General features: G+C 42.4%; 1 protein-coding gene across 4 annotated transcripts in view; it reads right to left on the reverse strand.

The window, feature by feature from the left end:
• Nucleotides 1–20825, reverse strand: part of sdk2b (sidekick cell adhesion molecule 2b) — a 196770-nt gene that overhangs the window by 15559 nt on the left and 160386 nt on the right. For all 4 annotated transcript variants that reach the window (XM_086017153.1, XM_086017151.1, XM_086017152.1 and 1 more), the window contains exons 5-35: nt 19070–19203; nt 18028–18139; nt 17763–17953; nt 16887–16970; nt 16030–16224; nt 15156–15272; nt 14164–14331; nt 13989–14091; nt 12737–12913; nt 12370–12506; nt 10837–10984; nt 9905–10045; nt 9135–9316; nt 8926–9041; nt 7720–7915; nt 7540–7638; nt 6649–6840; nt 5933–6054; nt 5745–5854; nt 5175–5325; nt 3813–4050; nt 3255–3370; nt 2896–3085; nt 2664–2762; nt 2388–2582; nt 1948–2149; nt 1717–1820; nt 1565–1635; nt 838–970; nt 346–402; nt 164–265 (exon numbers count right to left, since the gene is read on the reverse strand). In XM_086017153.1, coding sequence (XP_085873279.1) covers nt 164–265; nt 346–402; nt 838–970; nt 1565–1635; nt 1717–1820; nt 1948–2149; nt 2388–2582; nt 2664–2762; nt 2896–3085; nt 3255–3370; nt 3813–4050; nt 5175–5325; nt 5745–5854; nt 5933–6054; nt 6649–6840; nt 7540–7638; nt 7720–7915; nt 8926–9041; nt 9135–9316; nt 9905–10045; nt 10837–10984; nt 12370–12506; nt 12737–12913; nt 13989–14091; nt 14164–14331; nt 15156–15272; nt 16030–16224; nt 16887–16970; nt 17763–17953; nt 18028–18139; nt 19070–19203 — 4382 coding nt within the window. The remainder of the gene's footprint in view (nt 1–163; nt 266–345; nt 403–837; nt 971–1564; nt 1636–1716; nt 1821–1947; nt 2150–2387; nt 2583–2663; nt 2763–2895; nt 3086–3254; nt 3371–3812; nt 4051–5174; nt 5326–5744; nt 5855–5932; nt 6055–6648; nt 6841–7539; nt 7639–7719; nt 7916–8925; nt 9042–9134; nt 9317–9904; nt 10046–10836; nt 10985–12369; nt 12507–12736; nt 12914–13988; nt 14092–14163; nt 14332–15155; nt 15273–16029; nt 16225–16886; nt 16971–17762; nt 17954–18027; nt 18140–19069; nt 19204–20825) is intronic.

Here is a 20825-nt window from a genome sequence, read left to right on the forward strand (position 1 = left end):
CAATTATTAATAAGTCATAGGAGACATTATTGACTTGCACGTGATATTGAGCAGAGGTGGACATTGTCTGACCTGTGGGCCAGATATGCAAACATGCCTGCCCCTCACTTAAATCTTCACCAAAGTTTGCCCACCTCTGATTTTATAAAGAGCACGCACACACCTGCCTCTCCGACAAACACTTCCTGGGGTGGGCTTGTGGGCCCCTCACCCACGGCATTGTACACGCTCATGCGGATCTCGTAGCGCTTGTGCTTGCTCAGTTCTGCAGCAGAAAGGGCACCAAATTAGACTCATCAAATACTACTTTTATTCATACTTTTTTTTTTAAACTATGACACTTACTGTCCAGCTCGAACTGCGTCAGAGTGGCATCACTCAGATTGCGGATGCTGTAGGGTGCTGCGGGCAGGAGGCGATCTCAGTCATTATTAGTAATAAGAAATTAATATTACATTAAAACAATTTCAAATGTTTCTAGGATGAAATAATTATAATATATAATACATATAATATATAAGGAATAGGTGAATAATGATTAGAATTCCTTTTTTTGCAAAGCTGGAGGAAACCCACGTAGGCACAGCGGACAACATGCACACTCCACACAGGAGGCAGGAGCCCGGATTTGAACCTACAACCTCAGAACTGTGAGGCGGGTGTGCTAACCAGTCATCAATGCATCATTAAGTAAAATAAAATACTACATTGGGATTTTGGCTGCTCCACTGACAAAAGCACACAGTACAGTACAGAAACGTTTACAGTAATTATGGTGAGGAAACCCCTTCCACCATCTAGTGGCTCCTCTTTTAAATGCAACCTTTTTATGCTCACCAGTGAGCTCGGCCCACGCAGACATACTATTGATGGCGTGGAGGGAGTAACCCCGGAGACGGTCGTACAGCAGCTCCCGGTAGCGGATGCGAAATCCCAGCAAGATGCCGTTGATCCTCTCTTCGGGGGGAGGCTGTTTGGGATAGAGGGTGGGAGGGACGGAGGAAGGGCCGGAGAGACGAATGGATGGATGAGAGAGTGTGAAAACTATTGTCATTATGTCCTAAATATTATTTTTTGAAAATCACAATGATACAATTTAAATACAAACTTTTTTTTACAATAAAAAAATTTAATTTCAAGAAAGCTAGTAAGTCTAATAATAGCTAATACTAATAATTTAAATAAAATAAGAGGCAGAGATTACATCATACATGTCAGGACTGTAATAATTACGAGAATAAATAAAAAAACAAAAATTTGATTAATAATTGTAAGAAATTAAAATCTAATTTTGAATCTCTAACTTCACTGTTTCTGTATGATTATATATACACACACACATAAATATATATATATATATATATATATATATATATACATATATATACATATATATATATATATATATATATATATATAAAAAAAAATTAAGTACTGTCAGAAATTTTATTTATTCTATCATCAAGCATAGATGTAAAACAACCATTAGGGTAATAAAAACCCCACAAACAATTAAAACAATTTTAACAAAAAGAGAAAAAAAGTGGTACATGTCTTTTCTTACCTTCCAGCGAATCAGCACTGACGTGGTGGTGTGGGGAGTGACCGAGAAGATGAGAGGTGCTTCGTCTGGTGCTGGCGTGAAAAAGTATAGCGAAGGATCGAGTGGAATGAGTTGCATCTGGCTCAACTGCTTACATTCGGCACATCGCCTACCATCCTGCAGTGTGGTGATAGCGTCGCTTTCCTCGCTGTATTCGCTGTCGCCGATGTCGTTGGTAGCTTTCACTCTGAACTGATACGACGTGAAGGGCTTTAGCCTTGGCAACACAAAGCACAGCAAAGTGTTGTTGTATTATTATTGTTACTATACGGGCTGAGTACCAATTTAAATAAACGTTTTTTCCCTTTTGCAAACAGAAAAAAATGCGATGACAAAGTGGCTACCTGGAGACCACATAGGAGGTGGTGTCATGGTTGACGGAGGCTGAGTGCACGGTCCAGTTGTTGTCGGGAAGCTGGCGCAGCTGCACGGTGTAGTAGCGCACGGGCGAGAGGCCGTCGCTGCCGGGCTCCCACGACAGAAGAATGCGGCGAGCGCGCACGTCCTTCTGAGGCACGGAGGGACGGCTGGTGGGCTGTGGGCGAGCTGGGGGGGGGGGGAAAGACAGCGGAGTGAAGACACAATAATGTTAACAAATAAAATCCCTAACAATATATTTGCTATATTGACTTTTGTTCAAATGGACTGATATTGATGAGGTCATTTGTAGATGTTAAAAAAAAGTTAAAATCTGATAAAAACAATTTTTAACAATGAAAGAATTAGTTTTAGTCTTTATTTACAACCAAACGTGAAAACGTGACACCACTTGACCTCACGTTACCTCTTTTCTCCGTGGTGACCACCAGCGCCTCGGCGGCCTTGCCCCAGCCCTTCCGCGTCTGCGCCGTGATGCGGAACAGGTAGACGCATTCGGGTTTGAGGCCTTTGACCGTGTACTGACGGGCGCTGGGGTTGAGCACATCCACGGTGGCGGTGTTGCCGTTGGTGGAGTTGAGGTGGTACGTGATCTGGTACGCTGGAACATGGGGAGAGGATACAAGTTTTCTTAAAAGTGCTGTGATGACGCCTCCTCATGCAGATGAAAATCTTTGCCTACCCAAGATGATCCCGTTGGGTTGGGAGGGCGACTGCCAAATCAGACGCACCGAAGTGGTGCGCACCTCTGGGAACAGGATGCCCATCGGTGGTCCTGGCACTGAATGAGGCAGATGATGTCATTATTTCCACACTTTTAGAGGCATGCACCCCTTTCAATACCCTCACAGAGATGGCAGAACCTCTTTTGATCTTTATGAATTTTTATGAAGAGAATAACCCAAAATGTCTACCGTCGTCCAGGGTCCTTTCAAAGATGGCCGGAGAGCTGGGCCGCCCGTCTCCTACGCGGGTGAACGCCAGCACCTGGATCTCGTACAGGACGTATTTGCCCAGACCTGCCAGCTGGACGCTGTGCGTGGCATTGCCCTCCACCATCCAGAACCGGGCGCCGCTGTCCGAGTCTTTCTCTTTGTACACCACCTGCCAAATGGCAGAGATTGAGGAGAAATTGCATCCGGCAGCATGCAGGGCAGTACAAACCAAACGTTGTCATCCAGCTGCCTCTCAATCACAAAATAATGTTGGCTTGGAACAGAGTGCACAAGAAAAACATTGAGTCACATGCTGCTTCACAATATGACAAACAGACCTTATAGCCTAAAATGAGTCCATTTCGGTCCGGCTCGGGTACTTCGGACCAGCGCACCAGGACGCTGCTGGAGGTGGTGGCGAAGGCGGATACATTGGTGGGCCCGCAAGATGGCACTGAACAACAAATAATTTTTTTTTTTTTTTTAGAAATTAACAAAAAAGTAAAACTAAAAAAAAGTATTTGGATCATATATTACATATGAGCAATTAGCTGACTGTGTTTAGCAACTAGCCATCAGCCACTTTGTCTGAAGCAAAAAAACCCTTCAATAGACAGACTTCAGCTGTTAGCATTGAGCCAATAATTGTAAGCAGTATTGAATGCATATTCAGGATGAATACAGCCAAATGAAACACTATGATTTAGCTGCTAGCCTTTGTATGCAGATAGCCTTTACAATTTAGCTGTTTGCCTTTATCAGGTGATAGTCATAAGCATTTTGCGAATTATTTTAATTAATAGTGGTGTTACATTTAAAAAAATAAACCATCCATCAGTATGAAGCGTTTCATCTTAATAAGTGGCTAATCAAAGTTGACACAAATAGAACCTCACCTGACTCCCGGGTCCGGCCTCTGATTGGCTGGCTCCAGGGTCCAAGCCCGATGCCATTGAGGGCCTGCACCCTGACCTCATACTCGGTCCATTCCTCCAGATCCTCGATGGTAAACGCCCTCTCCAGGCGGTCGGATATGGCTTGGGTGAGCGGGCGACCCGACGAACCCGCCTTGGAGTACTGCACTCTGTAGCCCACCTGTTCCGCGTTACCATTATACTCCCACTCAGGCAGAGGCTGGGGAGGGAGGGAGAGTGAGTGTGAGGGGTTTGCTAAACATTGCACCCGTATACATACGGTTCATACATAGACGTTGCCACCGTATTGAATGTGGCAACGTAGGGCGACTGCTGCCTCATTCATATGCTGTTGCTGATGTACCAAGCGTTTTAGACTCAGATCTCATGAGATTAAGGCAGAATAATAATGACTATCGATTACATTTGGCCATTATACCATCATTTTGCAAATACACTTTGCTGACTTTGTGGCGCATAATACTGTGAATTACGGCTGTGAAACCAGCCTCCAAACAATGATGTCTTTCCTAATTACTTTAATTGGTCGGGAGTGACTAAGAACTTCAAGTAAATTTTGCTTTTTTTTTTGAGAAAAGTAGTGCTTTGCTGCCATCTTGCATCTTGGTGACAAGGCACTACGTTGAAATCAGTTGAGCAGTTTCATTCACACAAAAACAATGCTTTGCCACCACGCATCTTAAGAGTCGAGGAAATATGTTGAAGTGAATTGAGGTTCAGATAAAAGTAGTGCTTTCCCCACTTCTTGTCGCTCGTAACTTAGTGTGAAGGAACTCTGTTGAGGTGAGTTAAGGAGTTTAATTGAGACAAAAAAAAAAGTGTTTCGTTACTATCCTGTAACATCTTGGTGACAAGGAACTATGTTGGAGTGTCATTTCAAAAAAAGTAGTGCACCGCCACCATCTTGTGGCAATTATAAGCCTTTTCAGTGGGAGGTCAGTTACTTGTGGATTTTGCTGCAGGGGGCCAAACCTGCCAAAAGCGGGGGTTCACTGTGACAATGTTTCATTAGTAGCTGTAAACATGGATTAAAAATGGTTAGACAATTACATATTTTGGTTTGGTGCATACTTATACCCTAAACATAGGAGTAAACATATATATATATATAGTCATTCGTTTAAAAGACTGACTTTGTTTTAGGTGATGCATAAGTGTGTGAATGGGTGAATGAGTGGCATTAACTTTGCACGCTTTGTGTTAAGTTAGCATTAGTTTACGGACACACACATCCGGTATGGCGGGCGCACTGACATCTGCAACTTCCTCAATGAGGCGTCTATGGGTAAATGTCAAAGGTCGCACCCGTCCTGCTGTGCTTACCATCCACCTTAACCACAGGCTGGTCTCGCTGGCGGTGCGCAGTGTGACGTTGGCTGGCGCGACGTCCGGAGGAGCAGGAAGCGTTTGGATCTTTCTGGAGGGTTGACTGGGGGGGCTGCTGCCCACGATGTTCACCTGACGCATACGGAACCTGGACATTCAATTAGAATGAACCACCACAATTATGTCTTTCTCACCATCATCAAGGCCCTTCAAACCCTACACTTGGCTAGACACTGTTATCTGAAACCCTGTTATTGGCTAGATACCCTAATTTGAAACCCTAGCCATTCTTAAAACCCTAACTCAAAACCCTAGGTTCAAAACCTAGTTTGAAACCAAAACACTAACAGTAGTTTCAAACCGTAAATTGAAAGCCTACTCTAGACTTACAACTCAAATTTGAAATGCTCACCCTGATTTCAAAACCTTAAAACATAAACTCGATGCTGGATTGAAACCTTACTTTGAAACCCTGATTTGAAATCCTTACCCTGCCCTGTCTTAAAGCCCTAATTTGAAACTCCAACCCTGGTGAACCCCCACTTTACGTGCATGGTGCATTCCAACCTGTAGTAGGTGTACGGATTGAGGCCAGGAACCTCCAGGGAGCGAGCGTCAGGAAGATTGGACACCTGGTGAACCGTCACCCAGTCCTCGTTGTCTCCCACGGCACCCACCTAAGACCACCAATCAGGAATCTGTACTAACATCATAACTACAATCGGACGATATGCGATCAGGTCCTCCGAGCTCACCTGGGCCTCCACTTGCCAGCGAGAGATGGAGGTCTTGCCATCGTAACCCGGCTTGAAGAGCAGGCTGACAGAGCGCGGGCCGATATTGGAGATGGCGATGTTGGTGGGCGGGCCGGGAAGCTCTGGGAGGAGGCGAGAGGTTGACAAAATTAAATTAAAATTTGAAATACACAGTGGGCAACAGTTCATATCAAAATACACTGGGAATTAAAAAACTAAATCTATATTTTTTATGTTCTTACACGCTAGCTATATTTTCTCTCTTTATTCATTATTCAATTTCTGATTTATTCTTTGAAATCTTTTTATTTTACATACATTTTTTGTATATTCAGCACTATTAGTATTTGATGTCTATAGTAAATTAAAAACAACGTTTTTTTCTGGAATAGAATCGATCCACTGCATGCGAAAACATTATGTGGCCAAACCCGGAAAAAAGGTTAGAGGGCTTCCTGTGTGTGCTAGCATAAAAACAAGTTGATGACAGGATGGTTTGAACCCGAACTTGCCAAAATGTTGACATTTTTATGGCTTCTGTCTTTAGACAACAGTTAAACACATGTATATCATTTGTACAAATATGACATGACATATGTAATCAGAAACGAAACCTAAAAATATGATATTGTTGGCTTTTGAAAAATATTCTGTAAAATAAAAGACAGACGCAGGTCAGTCTGGGTACGACAGTCAGACCACATCCCGCAACTGACCTGGCGGGACGCCCGAAGAGATGGTGGAGGACGACAGCAGACCTTGTCCCTTGGACGTCATGGCGGCCACCTCAATGGTGTACGTGGTGAGTGCGGTGAGTCCGGTGACGCGGTACTCCAGGGTGACGCTCGGCAGGTAGTGGGTGACCCGCGTGTTGGTGCGGTTGAACTCCTCCCACGAGATGCGGTAGCCTGAGGACAGCAAGACACACGCATTCACACAATAGGATGTCAATAAAAAAAAAAAAAAATACACTTAAAATAATTGTTATATACAGTATTTGAAATAAAACAAAACTAAAGAAAAATACAAAATAAATATTGGATGAATTAGCATCAATATTTAAAAGGTAGTGGTTTTATGCAAGAAATAAAACAAAATAATGCTTTTCAATAAAGTCGATTAGATAAAATGAGATTATTGGCTCTATGCAAGAATAATGTTCATTGCTGCATTTATTGCGTATCGTGTTCATGTATTTTTGATGTTGTACGTATGACATGATGTTAGAATCATGTTTATGTTTACGTAACTGCCCCCTATGCTGGCTTTTGGCCAGGTCGTCATTGTGAATGAGAAATAGTTTTCAACTAACCTACCTGCTTAAAATAAAAACAAAATGAAACATTGAATACATATTGTATGTAAATGAAGGGATTTACTACGTGCAGATTCCATATACAGTATAAAAAGAACAAAACAATATATAATGAATAATAATAAATATACAAATATTAATATAAACAAAATAATGAACAAATAGAATAAAAAAGGAATTCAAAAGATAATTAATAATGGGTTACACCTCGCTAATATCATGAAGGTAATGCATAATAAATGAATTCCTGAATATATAAGGGGAGAGGATGATGTGTGTGTTTGTGGCACACCTGTGAGAATGCCGTTCTTCTCGCCGGGTTCGCTCCAGCTGACTTTGAGCGACGTGTCGAGAATCTCGGTGAAACTCAGGTGGCCGACGGCGCCCGGCGCTAAACGCAAAATCGGACGCTCGGCTTATTTGAAAAAGTGAAAACCGAAGAAGAAGAAGGGGCCGTGCGCCGCCCACTTACTGTCCTCGTGTGTCATGAGAAGTTTGGGAGGGCTGCGGGGTCCGTCGCCCGGCGTGGTGAAGCACAGCGCTGACGTGTAGTAGTTGCTGTACTTCTTCAGGCCCGTCACGTATCCCACGTGCACGCCGTCCTGGAAGTTGGGCCGCGCCGTCACCACTGCCGCCTCACGCTCCTTGCCGGGCTCCCACGCCAGCAGCTGGGCGGGGTTTAGGATGAATGCTTGATTCTCAGCATTTGTATACATTTCTAAGTATGAACGTCTGGCCCAGGACATCAATTTCCGTCCACAAATTAAGCATGCTTGTCTCCCTGCATTCGCTCAGTATTGCCACAAGAATAAGAAACACTTCTTTAATGGTGTTAACACCTGATGCTTGTTTCTCAGCATTCATGTTTGAATGCTGGGTTCTTGGCATTCATGGCATTCACATATTTTTTTATGATTGTTCACCAGCACTCATTAACAATATTTGGAGGTTAACATTGACTTCATTTAACATTAATTTACAGTATGTGGTTTGGACGCTTGATGCACAACATTCGCATTTTCCTCTGAGTGCTTCATCCTCAGTAATTTTAGTTCCACTGCTTGAAATATTTTAAATATTATCAGCACGGACATATTTTGCATGAATGTTTGATTTAGCACTCACATATTTTTGTTTGAATGCATAATTCTCAGCATTAACATTTTCATATGAATTACCAATTCTCAACATTCACATATTTTTTTGTGTGAATGCTCAATTCTCAACGTTCATGTATTTTTTGGGAATGAATACTTGAGTCTCAACATTCACATATTTTTTGATAACGACGCTCGATTCTCAGTAGTCACGTTTTTGTGTATGGATGCTTGAATCTCAGCAGTCACATATTTCTTTGCATTTGAAAGATTGATCCTCATCGTGACTCTACTTTTTATACTTTTTTAAAAAATGAATGCTTGAATAATTGATTCTTAGTCTCGACATTGTTTTTTTTAATGCTTCATTCTTAGTATTCACTTATGGGTTTTTTTTTTGTTGGGATGCTTAGTCCTCAGCATTCACACACAATGATTTTAGTATGAATGCTTTCATCTCAGTGAATGCTGCATTCTTAGCACCCACATGCATATTTTAGTATCGAAGCCTAACAATTAACATTGCCGGCACAAGCGAACGATACCGCGAGCCTCTTTAATTGGTGGTGTCAGTCACCGACCTTGTAGCCTTGGTTGATGCCGTTGATGAACTGAGGGTTGGGCGCGGTCCACGTAAAGCGGATCGCCGTGGAGTTGACGGCCTCGGCCTGCACGTTGCCTGGGGCGATGGTCGGCACTGGGGCGGGAAGAGGGAGACAGGAAAATAAAAAAATGATGAACGTCAATGGATGGATGGATGGATAGATCGATAGATTGAGTCCCAAATTACCTCCTTGCAGGGTCCACTCGGTGACCTTGTGGCTGAAGGCGCCCAGGCCTGCACCATTATAGGCGGCCACCTCAATTTCGTAGTTGGTCCAGATGATGAGGTCCTCCAGCAGCAACGTGGTGACATCCGGGCTGGAGATGTTCTTAATCTGGTAGTCCACCGGCAGCCCCGTCAGACGGTACCTGACACAAATACACACATCCAAACACACACGCAGACAAACGGTCACCACCATTAGTGTGAAACTGTGCAGTACATCAGACTCACTGCTAGGGAGAGACAGAGCACCAACAAAATAAACCACATACAGTACTTGACTGTTAGTGGTTCTAACTACAAAGGGTACAGTATTACTATTAACCAAGACAGAATTTAAAAAAAACAAAAAAGAACAAGAGTGAGTTGCTTCAGGAAGGGCAACTTGCATAAAAATTGCTCAAAATATCACGCACACTGCGGTGCTGCTTGATGGGACAAACTGAAAGCTGCAGCAACTAGGAAAACATATACTATATATATAAAACGCATATCTATCCATCTATCTATCTAGAGCATTTTTTAAAATTTAATTTCAACATTTTTTGACAAAGTTATTTTTTCAGGAAAACAGCCCTTCGAGTAAAAAATGTGTAAATTGTAAACTCATTTGAAAAAAGACAGATTTTTTTCTCTTTTTTTAAAAAACAAAACCCAAACAGGTCAACTGCCATACAAATGAAATTGAGCGGTAAATGAAATCCTCCATGAGTCAATCCAAAGCTCAGTCTTACCGTACTGTGTAGCCCCGCAGGAGGCCGTTCTGGTGGCTCTCGGGCGGCGGCTGCCACTGAATCATGATGGACTGGTTGGTGCGACCGCTGGCGATGACGTTCTGAGGAGGAGCGCTAGGAGGCTCCTCTGGCAACGACACGCTACAACACACAACAGGCACCCAAATTGAAGTTCAATGGCCCCAGGTAAGAGGCCCCAAATCTGGTACAGACACTTCTTAGAGGCTTTTGCTCTAAAGCCAATACATGTCAGGAAAAAACAACTAAAACTGATCAGCGGCACTTTTAACTGGCGGCAGGTGCACGGTGACTCCAATTTAACATGAGTTTGAATGGTGATTGGTTAATTCTGAACACAGCTACATTCCCAGATACAAAAAGGTGTGCAGACTTGTGCAAACCCATTCTTTCCTGTGTGTTTTTACTTCGCCTCTTGAAAAGACTAGAGCATTGCAAATATAGGATTTTGTAATTAATGATTATAGACATTTTACTTTAAAATTGTAGTTTAGATTATTAATTGAAAGTGAAAATAATGCATAGGCTTTTTCATTTATATTTTTGTGATTTAAAAATTGTGCAGTATAGCCATTGCATATGCAACGCTCCCAATGTAGTGTATGGGATGACAACGACATCAGATTAAATTGTCTTTCTCGTAGGCGACACGCCGCATGGAGGGCTCACCGTGGCGTGTTTACAAGTGACAACGTGTTTTGTTTGTTTGTGTGTGTTTGCGAGCACTCTGGCGGGTTTACTGACTCCCATCCATCCTCGCCGACTCTTGACTGAAAGGCTCCGTCAAAGCGGTTGCCACGGAAACAGGCTTTACCATTTACCGACGACTTTTCAACTGAAAGACCGTCTGCTGTCCATCAACCCTTATGGCCATAAATGCCGACAGAGTGTTGCATCATGGGATGGCAGCTCACCGCTCCGTCTCCTTGCTGAACTGGCCCTTGCCCACGTCGTTAACGGCGCACAGGCGGAACTGGTAGGAGCGCGCCGGGATCAAGCCATTGACAGTCACTGCAGACGACTCGGGTTCGATGCTGGCCAGCAGGACGGCCCAGGGAGCGTCTGCAAATTACCACATCACATCACCAACAAAAAATAATTATTAAAAAAAGTAGTAATCCAATGAGATCTTATTAGATTGAAATCATACTTTGAGAATAAAGTTTTTTTCAAAAAAAGTAAAAATCTTATGGGAACAAAATCAGATTTTTAAAAGAAAAAACTGCCCTTTTTCACAAAATGTTGTGATGTATTGGGGTGTATTGCCATACTTTTTCTAGAAAAAAACGACAATAGAATACATTTCAAAATCTTATTAGTATTGAGTCTCTTGTTTTTAAATTTAAAAACTCCTAGGATATGATGAGAATACAGTAATAGTTTTATTAGACAGTGTTTTTTTTTCTAAATATAAAAAGTGATACCTTTTCAAGAAAAAAATAACAGAATAAAGATCAGTTTTACGAGAAAGAAAAATGTGCATGTTTTTTTCAATAAAGTTATACATAAAAAAAAGTATTTAGTATTTTCTGAAAGCAATGTCTTTGAACATGAAGTCATGTTATGACAATAAAATTGCACTTTTTGTGCAAATTGTAATATACAAGAAAAAAGTTACAAGACTACGCATGTTTGTGAAAAGGTAATAATCTTATAAGAAAAAAGTTGTATTCTCATAAGAAAAAGTCTACAAAAATATTATTTTGAGAAACACATTGCATGACTAAAGTCATTTTTTGGGGGAGAATTTTGTCATATTTTTAAATTACGTTCCTTGCATTTGAGAATAAAGTTGACTTCTTTCTAGAAACAAAGTTAAAATGTAACAGACTAAAGTTGTAATTTTTAAGCAAACCGATTGTAATCCTATGAGAATAAAATTGTAATTTTCTAGCAAAAAATGTAACCTTATGAAAATAAAGTGAAACATGATTTTTTTCAGCATAGAGTTGCATTCTTACTATAATAAAGTTATTTTTCTGACGCCATGCCTAACGCCTCTGAGCAAGTAAGCGTCCTGATGGTGGGCCTGCTGTGTGCACATCAGCGAGAATATTCAACAGCTCTCACGCAACAACGCCGCTTTTGTGTCAAGGCACTCTGTTCCCCTACCAAATACGAAAAGTGATGGACACCCTTAATGACCGGTACTGATATTAAATTCTTTTTCAACTGCCTGGCAGAGCATATGGTATGCTACCAGGCCAATGGGGGTGACGACACTGAAGCGCGACGGCTTGAAATCCAAAAGAGCACAGTACTACATGTCGGGATTTCTTAAAAACAAAATGGAAAAAAAAGGTCATCTTTGGACAATGGACTGAGTATTTTTCTTATAAGTGCTGGACTGGTATAAGACTGGAGGCCTTTGTGGTGTCTGCATTTCCTGCAACATGTATTGAATTACAGTGGCTTAGATTCAGCAAAACAGGGCAAGGGTAACCTACTGTTCTCCGACACCTCCAGGATGTAGCGCATGAGTGGGCTGTTGCCGTCGAAGGCCTTGGCCCAGGTCAGGTCGATGGCGCGCCGCTCGGACCCGCTCAGCACAGCCGCGGGGTTCTCGGGCGCGTGAGGCAGCTGCCTGCGTTGAACAACATGCAAAACAGTTACGGACTCACATCTTAAAGAGGAACAAAAGAGCAAACACACAACAAATGGCAACTTAATCAGATTAGATAGGTATACTTTTGAATATGTTCAATGAATTTGTCAAAGTTTGACTTTTATATTTTTACATCAATGAAGGTAATAAAGAGGAAATGTGTCAGGGATGTGAGGAAGTTACTTTGCGTGTGTGAGTTTTTGGTTCACCTGACGCGGAGGTGGGCGCTGCGAGAATCGTTGCCGCCAACCGAGGTGACGCGGCAGGTGTAGGTGCCGATGTCGCCCGACCACGTCTGGGAGATGTGTAGGGTGCCGTCGGCGTCCTGCTGCATGCGCGGGAGGGCGTGCACGTTGATGGCCACGCCCTCTTTCTCCCATACGTGCCTGTGAGAAGTGTTCAAGAGTTCATGACAGGACTATTTTGTAATAAGCAAAACCTTGCCAAGAAGTTGCGCTGCTCGTGGTGTTTTATGAATAGTACATCACATTTTGGTGACAGTCCGCTTGCATTGGGGGCAAGTGGGAAATAGGTCACGTCCAGGTAATTTAATAATCATCATCATCATTATCATCATATTATCACTACATTTTTATTCATTATTAAAAATGATAGTGTATTATTTTTAGGACTCTATTGATGCATGTTAATTCCAAATTTCCGTGATTAATATTTTTCTTAATATTGAAATACTGTGATATTTTATTTATTATTTACTCTGACCTTGCAGCAGATTTTTATTCATTTATTACTTTAATGTCAAAATGACATTGTTTTATGACAGCATTCATGTAGGCCTATGTTACAGGTGAGGTTTTTTTTTTCACATTGTTTTTAAAAATGTTATAAATACAATTGTGTTAATTTGGGGTTTTTGTTTATATATTGCAACAATGTTACGACATAATTATAACCAAATACAGTGTTTTTATTACCTTTTTAAAATAGTATTTAATGACATCATGAATGCACGCTATCACTTTGTTTGTTTCTTTGTTTAAACAAAGAAAATCATTCTGCTTTGATATAATTATATGTTAAACAAGGTCTTTAAACTAGTAATAGATTATCAAAATGGTTGTCCATGAAGTTATGCCTGCAAGTTGTCACCTCAAAGGGGATTTTTATTTTTGAAAAACTTTTTAATATACATTCAATACTGAAACACTTTACAATGTCAAAAAGTACACCGCAATTTCTGTTTGGAAAATACATAAAAACGCAGATCCTATTTAATGGTTTTATTATTGCATGTTATTACCGTCATTACTTAGAACATCCTTGGAATGATAATTAGTTTGCAAAGCGCATTGCAAAGAAGTAGTAGCAAACACCCGGGTCTTAAGTTTGTTCACTTTTATTCAGCACTGAACTGTGGAGTTACTTTATTCTGGAGGGCTTTATACTCTCCGCCCCAGAAGGTCGCCCGCTGAATGAAGCTGTTTGAATGCCTCGGCTTACCTGACATTCACGCTGGGATCGTGCGTGACACCGCAGGTCAGTGCGGCCTTGGTGCCTTTGATGATGCTCTGGTCCTGCGGGGGCGTCGTGATCCGGGTTCGAGCTGAGGAGGAGGCGGAGGAGAGATGACAGAATGTTCCGGAGCAACGAGAAGCAATAACGTTCTTCTACTTACCCCAGACCACGAGGTCGGCGGATGCCTCGTCGATGCCACGGGAGTTGCTGGCCATGCAGGTGTACGTGCCGGCGTCGGAGATGTGCGAGGGTGAGATGAGCAGGCTGCCAGACTCCAGCAAGGTGAAGCGGGGCAGCTGCACTGACCCGCTCGCCAAGACACGCTCGCCTGATGGGTATGAGCCAACCAAGGTGTCAAAGAGTTTGTCCATCAGACCCAAGTTGATCCAGCTACGCATTTCAATTAACAAGGTTATGTTGTCGTTTTTAAACAACTGTGGTAGAAATTGATTTTACTAATCCAGGCCTGGCTACTTGGCTGCTACTGGAAAAACAAAATTATCATAATGTTGTATACAACTATGATCAGATGAAATAGATTTCAGGCCTGATTAGTTACCTGTCCAAACAGACTGCCACAGACTCAAAATCATGACGTTTGGGGAAACAAAGATTGATGGAAGTTCTTTGAGGAATGCAGGCCTGACTATTTTGCTGCCTAAACTGGCTGCCTGAGACCACCAAGTTTGGTGCAAAAAAAAAATTAAAATTGCTGCTAAAATCGCAAAATGGTACATTTGGTACCAAAATTATACTGCAGTTTAGTGCTAAAAAATATAAATGTTTGCTGCAAATATCACAATATTGTATACAACAGAGATGCTTTGTAGGTGCTTTGAGCCATGGCATCATTGCCTCACCTCATAATAGATTGTACAAATTCAGGCCTGACTCGTTGTCTGCCTGAACAAGTCGTGGTAAAATGTTACGCTTGAGCGGAACAGGAGCTCCAAGTGGATGACAAGGAGAAACCGGGACAATGTTTTTCTCATTGTGATGCAAAACGAGAAAAGCCCGGTGCGGGATAAACCTTGGGATCCAAGCCGGCTTTAGCCAGTAAGCCGCCACAAACTATCCTCCCGTGTGTAATAGATAACATATGTTCTAATCCCTGGGTGTGTAGGTGAATGTGTGTGTTTGTGCGATGCAAACCTTTTTGCCAGGTGATAGCTGGTCTCGGAGCGCCGGAAGTCTCGCAGTGTAGGATGACGGACATCCCGTCAATCACGGTGCTGTCCGAGGGTCCGGCTGTGATGTTGGGAGCGATACCTGTGATGGGCGCGCACACACGCACACAAAGAATAAATAAAACATGACAACAAAAGAAGGTAAGCAAAAGGCGAGGAAGTAATCCCACTCAGTGTACTGTAAGCCAAGGCTCTTGGTTTCGAGTCTGCACTCGAGTGTTGTTCATTATTCTTACGACACGTCCTTCACCTCCATGCCGCGGCAAACAAACCCCAAAATTCGGTATATCTATAAGTAATGTCTTCTGTGGGAATGGAGGGAGATGCTAAAAAGAAGTAAATATGTCGGTGTAAGCATCATAGAATGCCATCCAAGCAACGTGATTGGATGCTGGAAATGCTTGGAGCCGATGTCAGATTTTGTTTTGATTAACTTCACCAAGAGCAAATTTGACCCAAATGAGAAAAAATTACTGCAGTGACAAGAGACATCTTTTCCCATGCACTTGTAGATGCCACAGCAAATGCCTTAATTAGGTCTAATCTAATCTAATGAATCTAATTAAAAATCACAACTTCTCTTCAATACTCCGGTGAATAAAGATAATTAAACAAAAAGATCCCAAAATCATGAAAATCCTCAAATATTAGCTTTCTCACCTTAGCAGAAAGCTGCTATGTTGCATTTTTTTCTAAATAATTACAAAAGTTCAGTGTGTTTCAAAAATGAAAGTAAAAGAATTTCAAAGCAGAGTGTCGGTGAAGATTGACAGACCCGAAACGCACAATTCGATCTTTGATCTCGGTGAAAAACTGTTCCCGTTCTTCGGGGCACTCACTGGTGACGGCGAGGTACGTGTTGGTCTGGACCTCGCCCGCCGCGTTCCTAGCGAAGCACTGGAACATGCCGGTGTCGTCGGGCAGGAGGCCGTTGACCTGCAGGCTGCCGCCCGTCAGCACCCGGTATCGCGGCGTTTTCACTGGGTCGATGGGCGTGGCATCCTTGTACCACACGATGTCTGGCTGGGGCACACCTGCAGGTTAATGACGTTTTTAGTGGTTAGAGGGGTGGGAGCACAAATACAGTATCTCACAAAAGTGAGTACACACCTCATATTGATGTAAATATTTTGTTACATCTTTTCAAGGGACACCATTGAGGAAATGACATTTCCCTTTGCAGTGCAAAATGGCTTTTAAAACAGTCTATACAATTACTGCTCTCTCAAAATAACTCAACGCAGCCAATTTTGTCTAAAATTCTGGCAAGAAAAGTGAGTACACCCCTAAGTGAAAATGTTAAAATTGTTAAATTTGAATTTTTAAAAAATTTTAATTGTATTGCACAATCAAATCTTGCAAAAACATGAATGCTGAGTTTAATACAGTATTAATCATCCCTCTGACGCAACCCATTCAAAAGAATAAAAATAGTAGATATCCTGTAGATATGTAGTAGAGAAATTATTCACATACTGGTTGATTTAGTCAGGATAATGTTTATATGCATTTCCCCAACTGCTGTATATTTTAAGTTCCCTATTAAGAGCCAGCCTTCATTTTTGTAAATTCCTAGTTTCTTTTCATTCATTATCATGAATTCCCCTTAATACACATGAAACGTTTCTAACGCTGAAAATCACCAGAATTTTGCCATCCCATGAATGGAGTGAAAACAGAGAAAATATGTGTTCACCTCGCGCTTGACAGGGAATGTCCACCACCTTCTCCATCTCAGCCGTGATGTGCTTCTCTGGCTCTTTGATGAACTGTGGCGGCTCTGGGAGAAGACAGGAGAATGGAAGAAACGCCAGGGTGATGTAATCCTAAATCCCGCCACAGCAATCCACAAAGTTTCAAACAAGAACTGACAGATTTAATTGGAAGGGCAAGAATAAAAGGACTTGGCCCAGTGGGGTTAACAAAAACAAAAAAATAAGACAACGCTTAAAGTCTGATGGAGAGACATTTGGTATTCCGCCTCAGTTTTCGGCCGTAACCTTCAAACGGGCAGCAGGGGAGGCGGCATTCAAAGGAAAAAAGTTAAGCGCACCTTGCTCTTTGAATGGCATCCCAACCTTGACGCCATCAAAGCGTTCAAAAGCGACTCGGGCATTCAAATGCTTTCGCCAGGGGCAGCCGGCTTAATGACGGCTTCACAGGCGACACCTTTTGTCACCGTTTTGGACTGGCTACAGAACCGTGACACTGATTAGCAGCAGGGGGGTAGTTGGCTGAAAAATGGTAATGGGTAGCAAAAAAATAAAGAATCAATAACGAGGTGAAATATTGAAGTCTGGAAAGTCAAGCTTCTGGACTATAGAACCGCATTATGGGATGGGGTTCGAGCTCCGAGAAAGGGCAATCATCCCCGACAGCTGAAAGAAGTTTTGCCGGAAATTACAATTACCATGATTGTTTTGATGTCAACGACACTTTATTCCAATTCAAAGGCACTCTTGAAAATAAACCAGGATCCATTTGAACTTCCTTTATCCAGACGATATTCCAAAACCAAGCGACATCGAGAAGTCATTCATTGACGATAATGAAGTAAACGGGCGTGGCTCACCGAGCACGTGCAGGTATGCGCCGGCGCTGACGGACGGCACACTGCTGCTGCGAAGCACGGCTTCGCACTCGTAGTAGCCGGCGTCGGCCACCAAGGGGCTGAGGATGGTCAGCCGACGGTTGAAGTCGCTCAGGCCACTGCTCACTGCAACGCCGTTTTTCCGCCAGGTGATACTCAGCTTAATGAGAGGCCTGCAGAGTGACGAAGAATCAGTTGCCTTTTTCTCACTCTCTACATTCCGGAGTTCGCTTTTTAGCGTGTTCACCTGGCGTTGGCCACACACTCCATGGTGACTTCGGATGTTCCCGTGACGACGCTAGTGTTCCGTGGCGGGATGATGATGGTGGGTGCGATGGGGTCCGCCGGGCCTCCGACATCTACAGGCAAACGCACGCTGGCGTTTAAGCACGGAAGTCCTGTACGATTCTCATGCGTGTCATTTCTTGTGTACACTTGGCAAGCGTGATTAAAAAAAAGAAAAAAAAAACAGTGCTCTCGCTGTACAGTATGTGATCAAATGGGACGCAATGGGATGTAGGGGTATACGTGTGGAACTCCCTTTGCCCGCAACGCCTATTCTCTAACTATGCAAAGTCAATCTGTGTAATTTTTGCCCCTGTGGACACTTTGGTGAGTGTGAAATAATGGAAGCAACCAGTGTGCTCGCTGTAAAGTACACATCCTCTCATGCGATGAAATGGCACAAAATGAAATGCAAAAAGTTTCAGCATGAAATGACCTCTGCACATTACTTCTGTGTGTCATTTTTTTTTTTTTTATCAAAATAGATTGAGAGAACTGCAAGGCAAAACATGTACTGATATAATCTTAGACTTTAGCATACACTAACATTTTATGGGATGCTAAATCAATGGCGTTCCTCATTAAAAAAAGAAGATATGGTAAAAATCAGCATTTAAGTATCAAGTCAGCACTGGCTAAACTCCTCCATGGATCACACAAACTGTGGAGTCCCATCACTTGGAAGAAATTAAAAGGGAGAGGGAAAAAAAGGAGAGAACTGTGCCCAATAATCCTGCCTGCAGCCTCCTGACATTAGCTTGCTTCTGGGAAGTGGCAAATTGTCAGCTATGCTCCGGGAGCCAGCTTCCCTGTCGGGAGAGTTTGAGACTTGGCAGCCGTTTCAAACTGGCCTTCCTCTGACTACCTCTCGGGTAAGAAGCGAAACCCGAGCTGTCGCACTTTTAGGGCATAATAGGCTGACTGCTGCGTGTGTGCATGTGAGTGCACGCGAGTCTGCGTGTGTGTGTGTGTGTGTGTGTGTGTGTGTGTATGTGGCCACTCACTCTCCACCGAGAGGGTGATGGGCTGGCTGGTCTTGTTCTCGCCATTCTTATCGTTGACCGCCTGGACATAGTAGCGGCCGGCGTCTGGCGCCACCGTGGACAAGATGACCAGCGTGTTGTCAAGTGTGATGGCACTAAAAAAACAGAACATAACAACAAAATAAGTGACCAACATTTCATCCAACAGGGGGAAAATATATTCACAAGGTGGCTCAACCTTGAGTTTTGTATTTCATGGCAAGTCATGTAAGGCTGCTGTCACATGCAATGATGAAAAGGCCAATGTTTTGCAACCCAGCATCTCCCATCTTTATCATTTGTGAAGTTCAAATTTGGTAGAAAACTGACACATTTTGTAGGATAAACTTCTCTTTGAAAGCCACCTGGGAATTGATAAAATGACCATTTATCAAACAAGCAATGAAAAAAAAAAGAAAATTCACTGCAATTCAGCATAACCCAGCAGTAATACAAATGGCTAAAATTTGGTAGCTATTAGACAAAAGCTCAAGGACTAGTTTGTCTTTGAAGGACTCTTGAAAATGTCCAAAATGACCCCCAAACGGCAAGTCATCAAATTTTGTCATGCAGCACCCACGCGCATACAGAAATTAAAATGACTTGCAAGATATTGTCACCCATTTGTCTTGTACAGAGTACATGGTTCAAATCTAGCAGGAGTCAGATCAAATCTCAAGGGCAAGTTTGTTTTTGAAGGACTCAAGAAATGGCCAAAATTAACCCCAAAATGGCAGACTTCCTGTGTGTATACAGGTATGTCGTCTTCTTTTTTGAGGGTTTGAGGTAATAGACATGTCTACAAACTGATACAGGATTCATTAAAAAATTATCTGGGGGTGCTTCCAAGCTAATTTTATGCCTAAAAATACTGGTCGAATACAATTCAGCTTTAAAAAAAAAAAGGATCAACGAAGACCTCGCGGTTACGGCGAAATTTCATTTGATGTTTTCATCCAACGGCCGGAGAGTGCATTAAACATTTGAACGCCATAATTACACTCTTCAAGCCACATTAGCCATATTGATCAAGAGCGCGTAAACAATGTGTCGACGCAGACAGAGCAAGGCGTAAATATTGACATCCTCCTCCTCGCATAAGAGTTATGAAACATGATCGTGCAGCGCAGAAGTTAATTGGTCTTCGGCGGCTCTTCCAGACTTCCTGTAAATGGCCACTTTTTGGCAGAAGAACAAGAGGTGAAAGGATGCCTGATGAGGTAAACATGGATCATCACAAAATCAATCTGGTTCTTAATATGACATTCTTCAATACTTGATAAAAAACAATTGCAAACAAAAAGCCAGCGACAATATTAAGATTGGTCCAGTTCAGACTTGACTGACATAAAATAAGTCATCTGACTTTGGTCAGATGACACAAGATCAAGAGGGTTCCTCACGTAACATTCTAAAACACTGCCTAAAACTTTGAAAAAGCTCGGTGGAAAATAGCAAATGACAAGAGTGCAAAAGACCCCCCAAAAAGTGTGAAATATTGACGTTGCTCAATCGCCAACTACAACGGTTCATCCTCTAGCCAGGTTTTTCCTGACATCTTCTGGTCTGGTGACGTTATTCGTGGCAAAAACTTTGAAGTTCAGTGAAAAATTTCGATCAACGGACAATTTATTCTTCTGCTTAGAATCCTCAATCAGAATTTAAGGCTGGCTCGATAGCACTAAAATGGCTGCTCATTGGTGCCGAGTGATGTCTCTTTATTTTAATACAGGGGAGC

The sequence above is a fragment of the Filicampus tigris genome, chromosome 19, assembly GCF_054856515.1.
Source record: "Filicampus tigris isolate MCC_2025a chromosome 19, RoL_Ftig_1.0, whole genome shotgun sequence".
Classification (NCBI taxonomy): Eukaryota; Metazoa; Chordata; class Actinopteri; order Syngnathiformes; family Syngnathidae; genus Filicampus; species Filicampus tigris.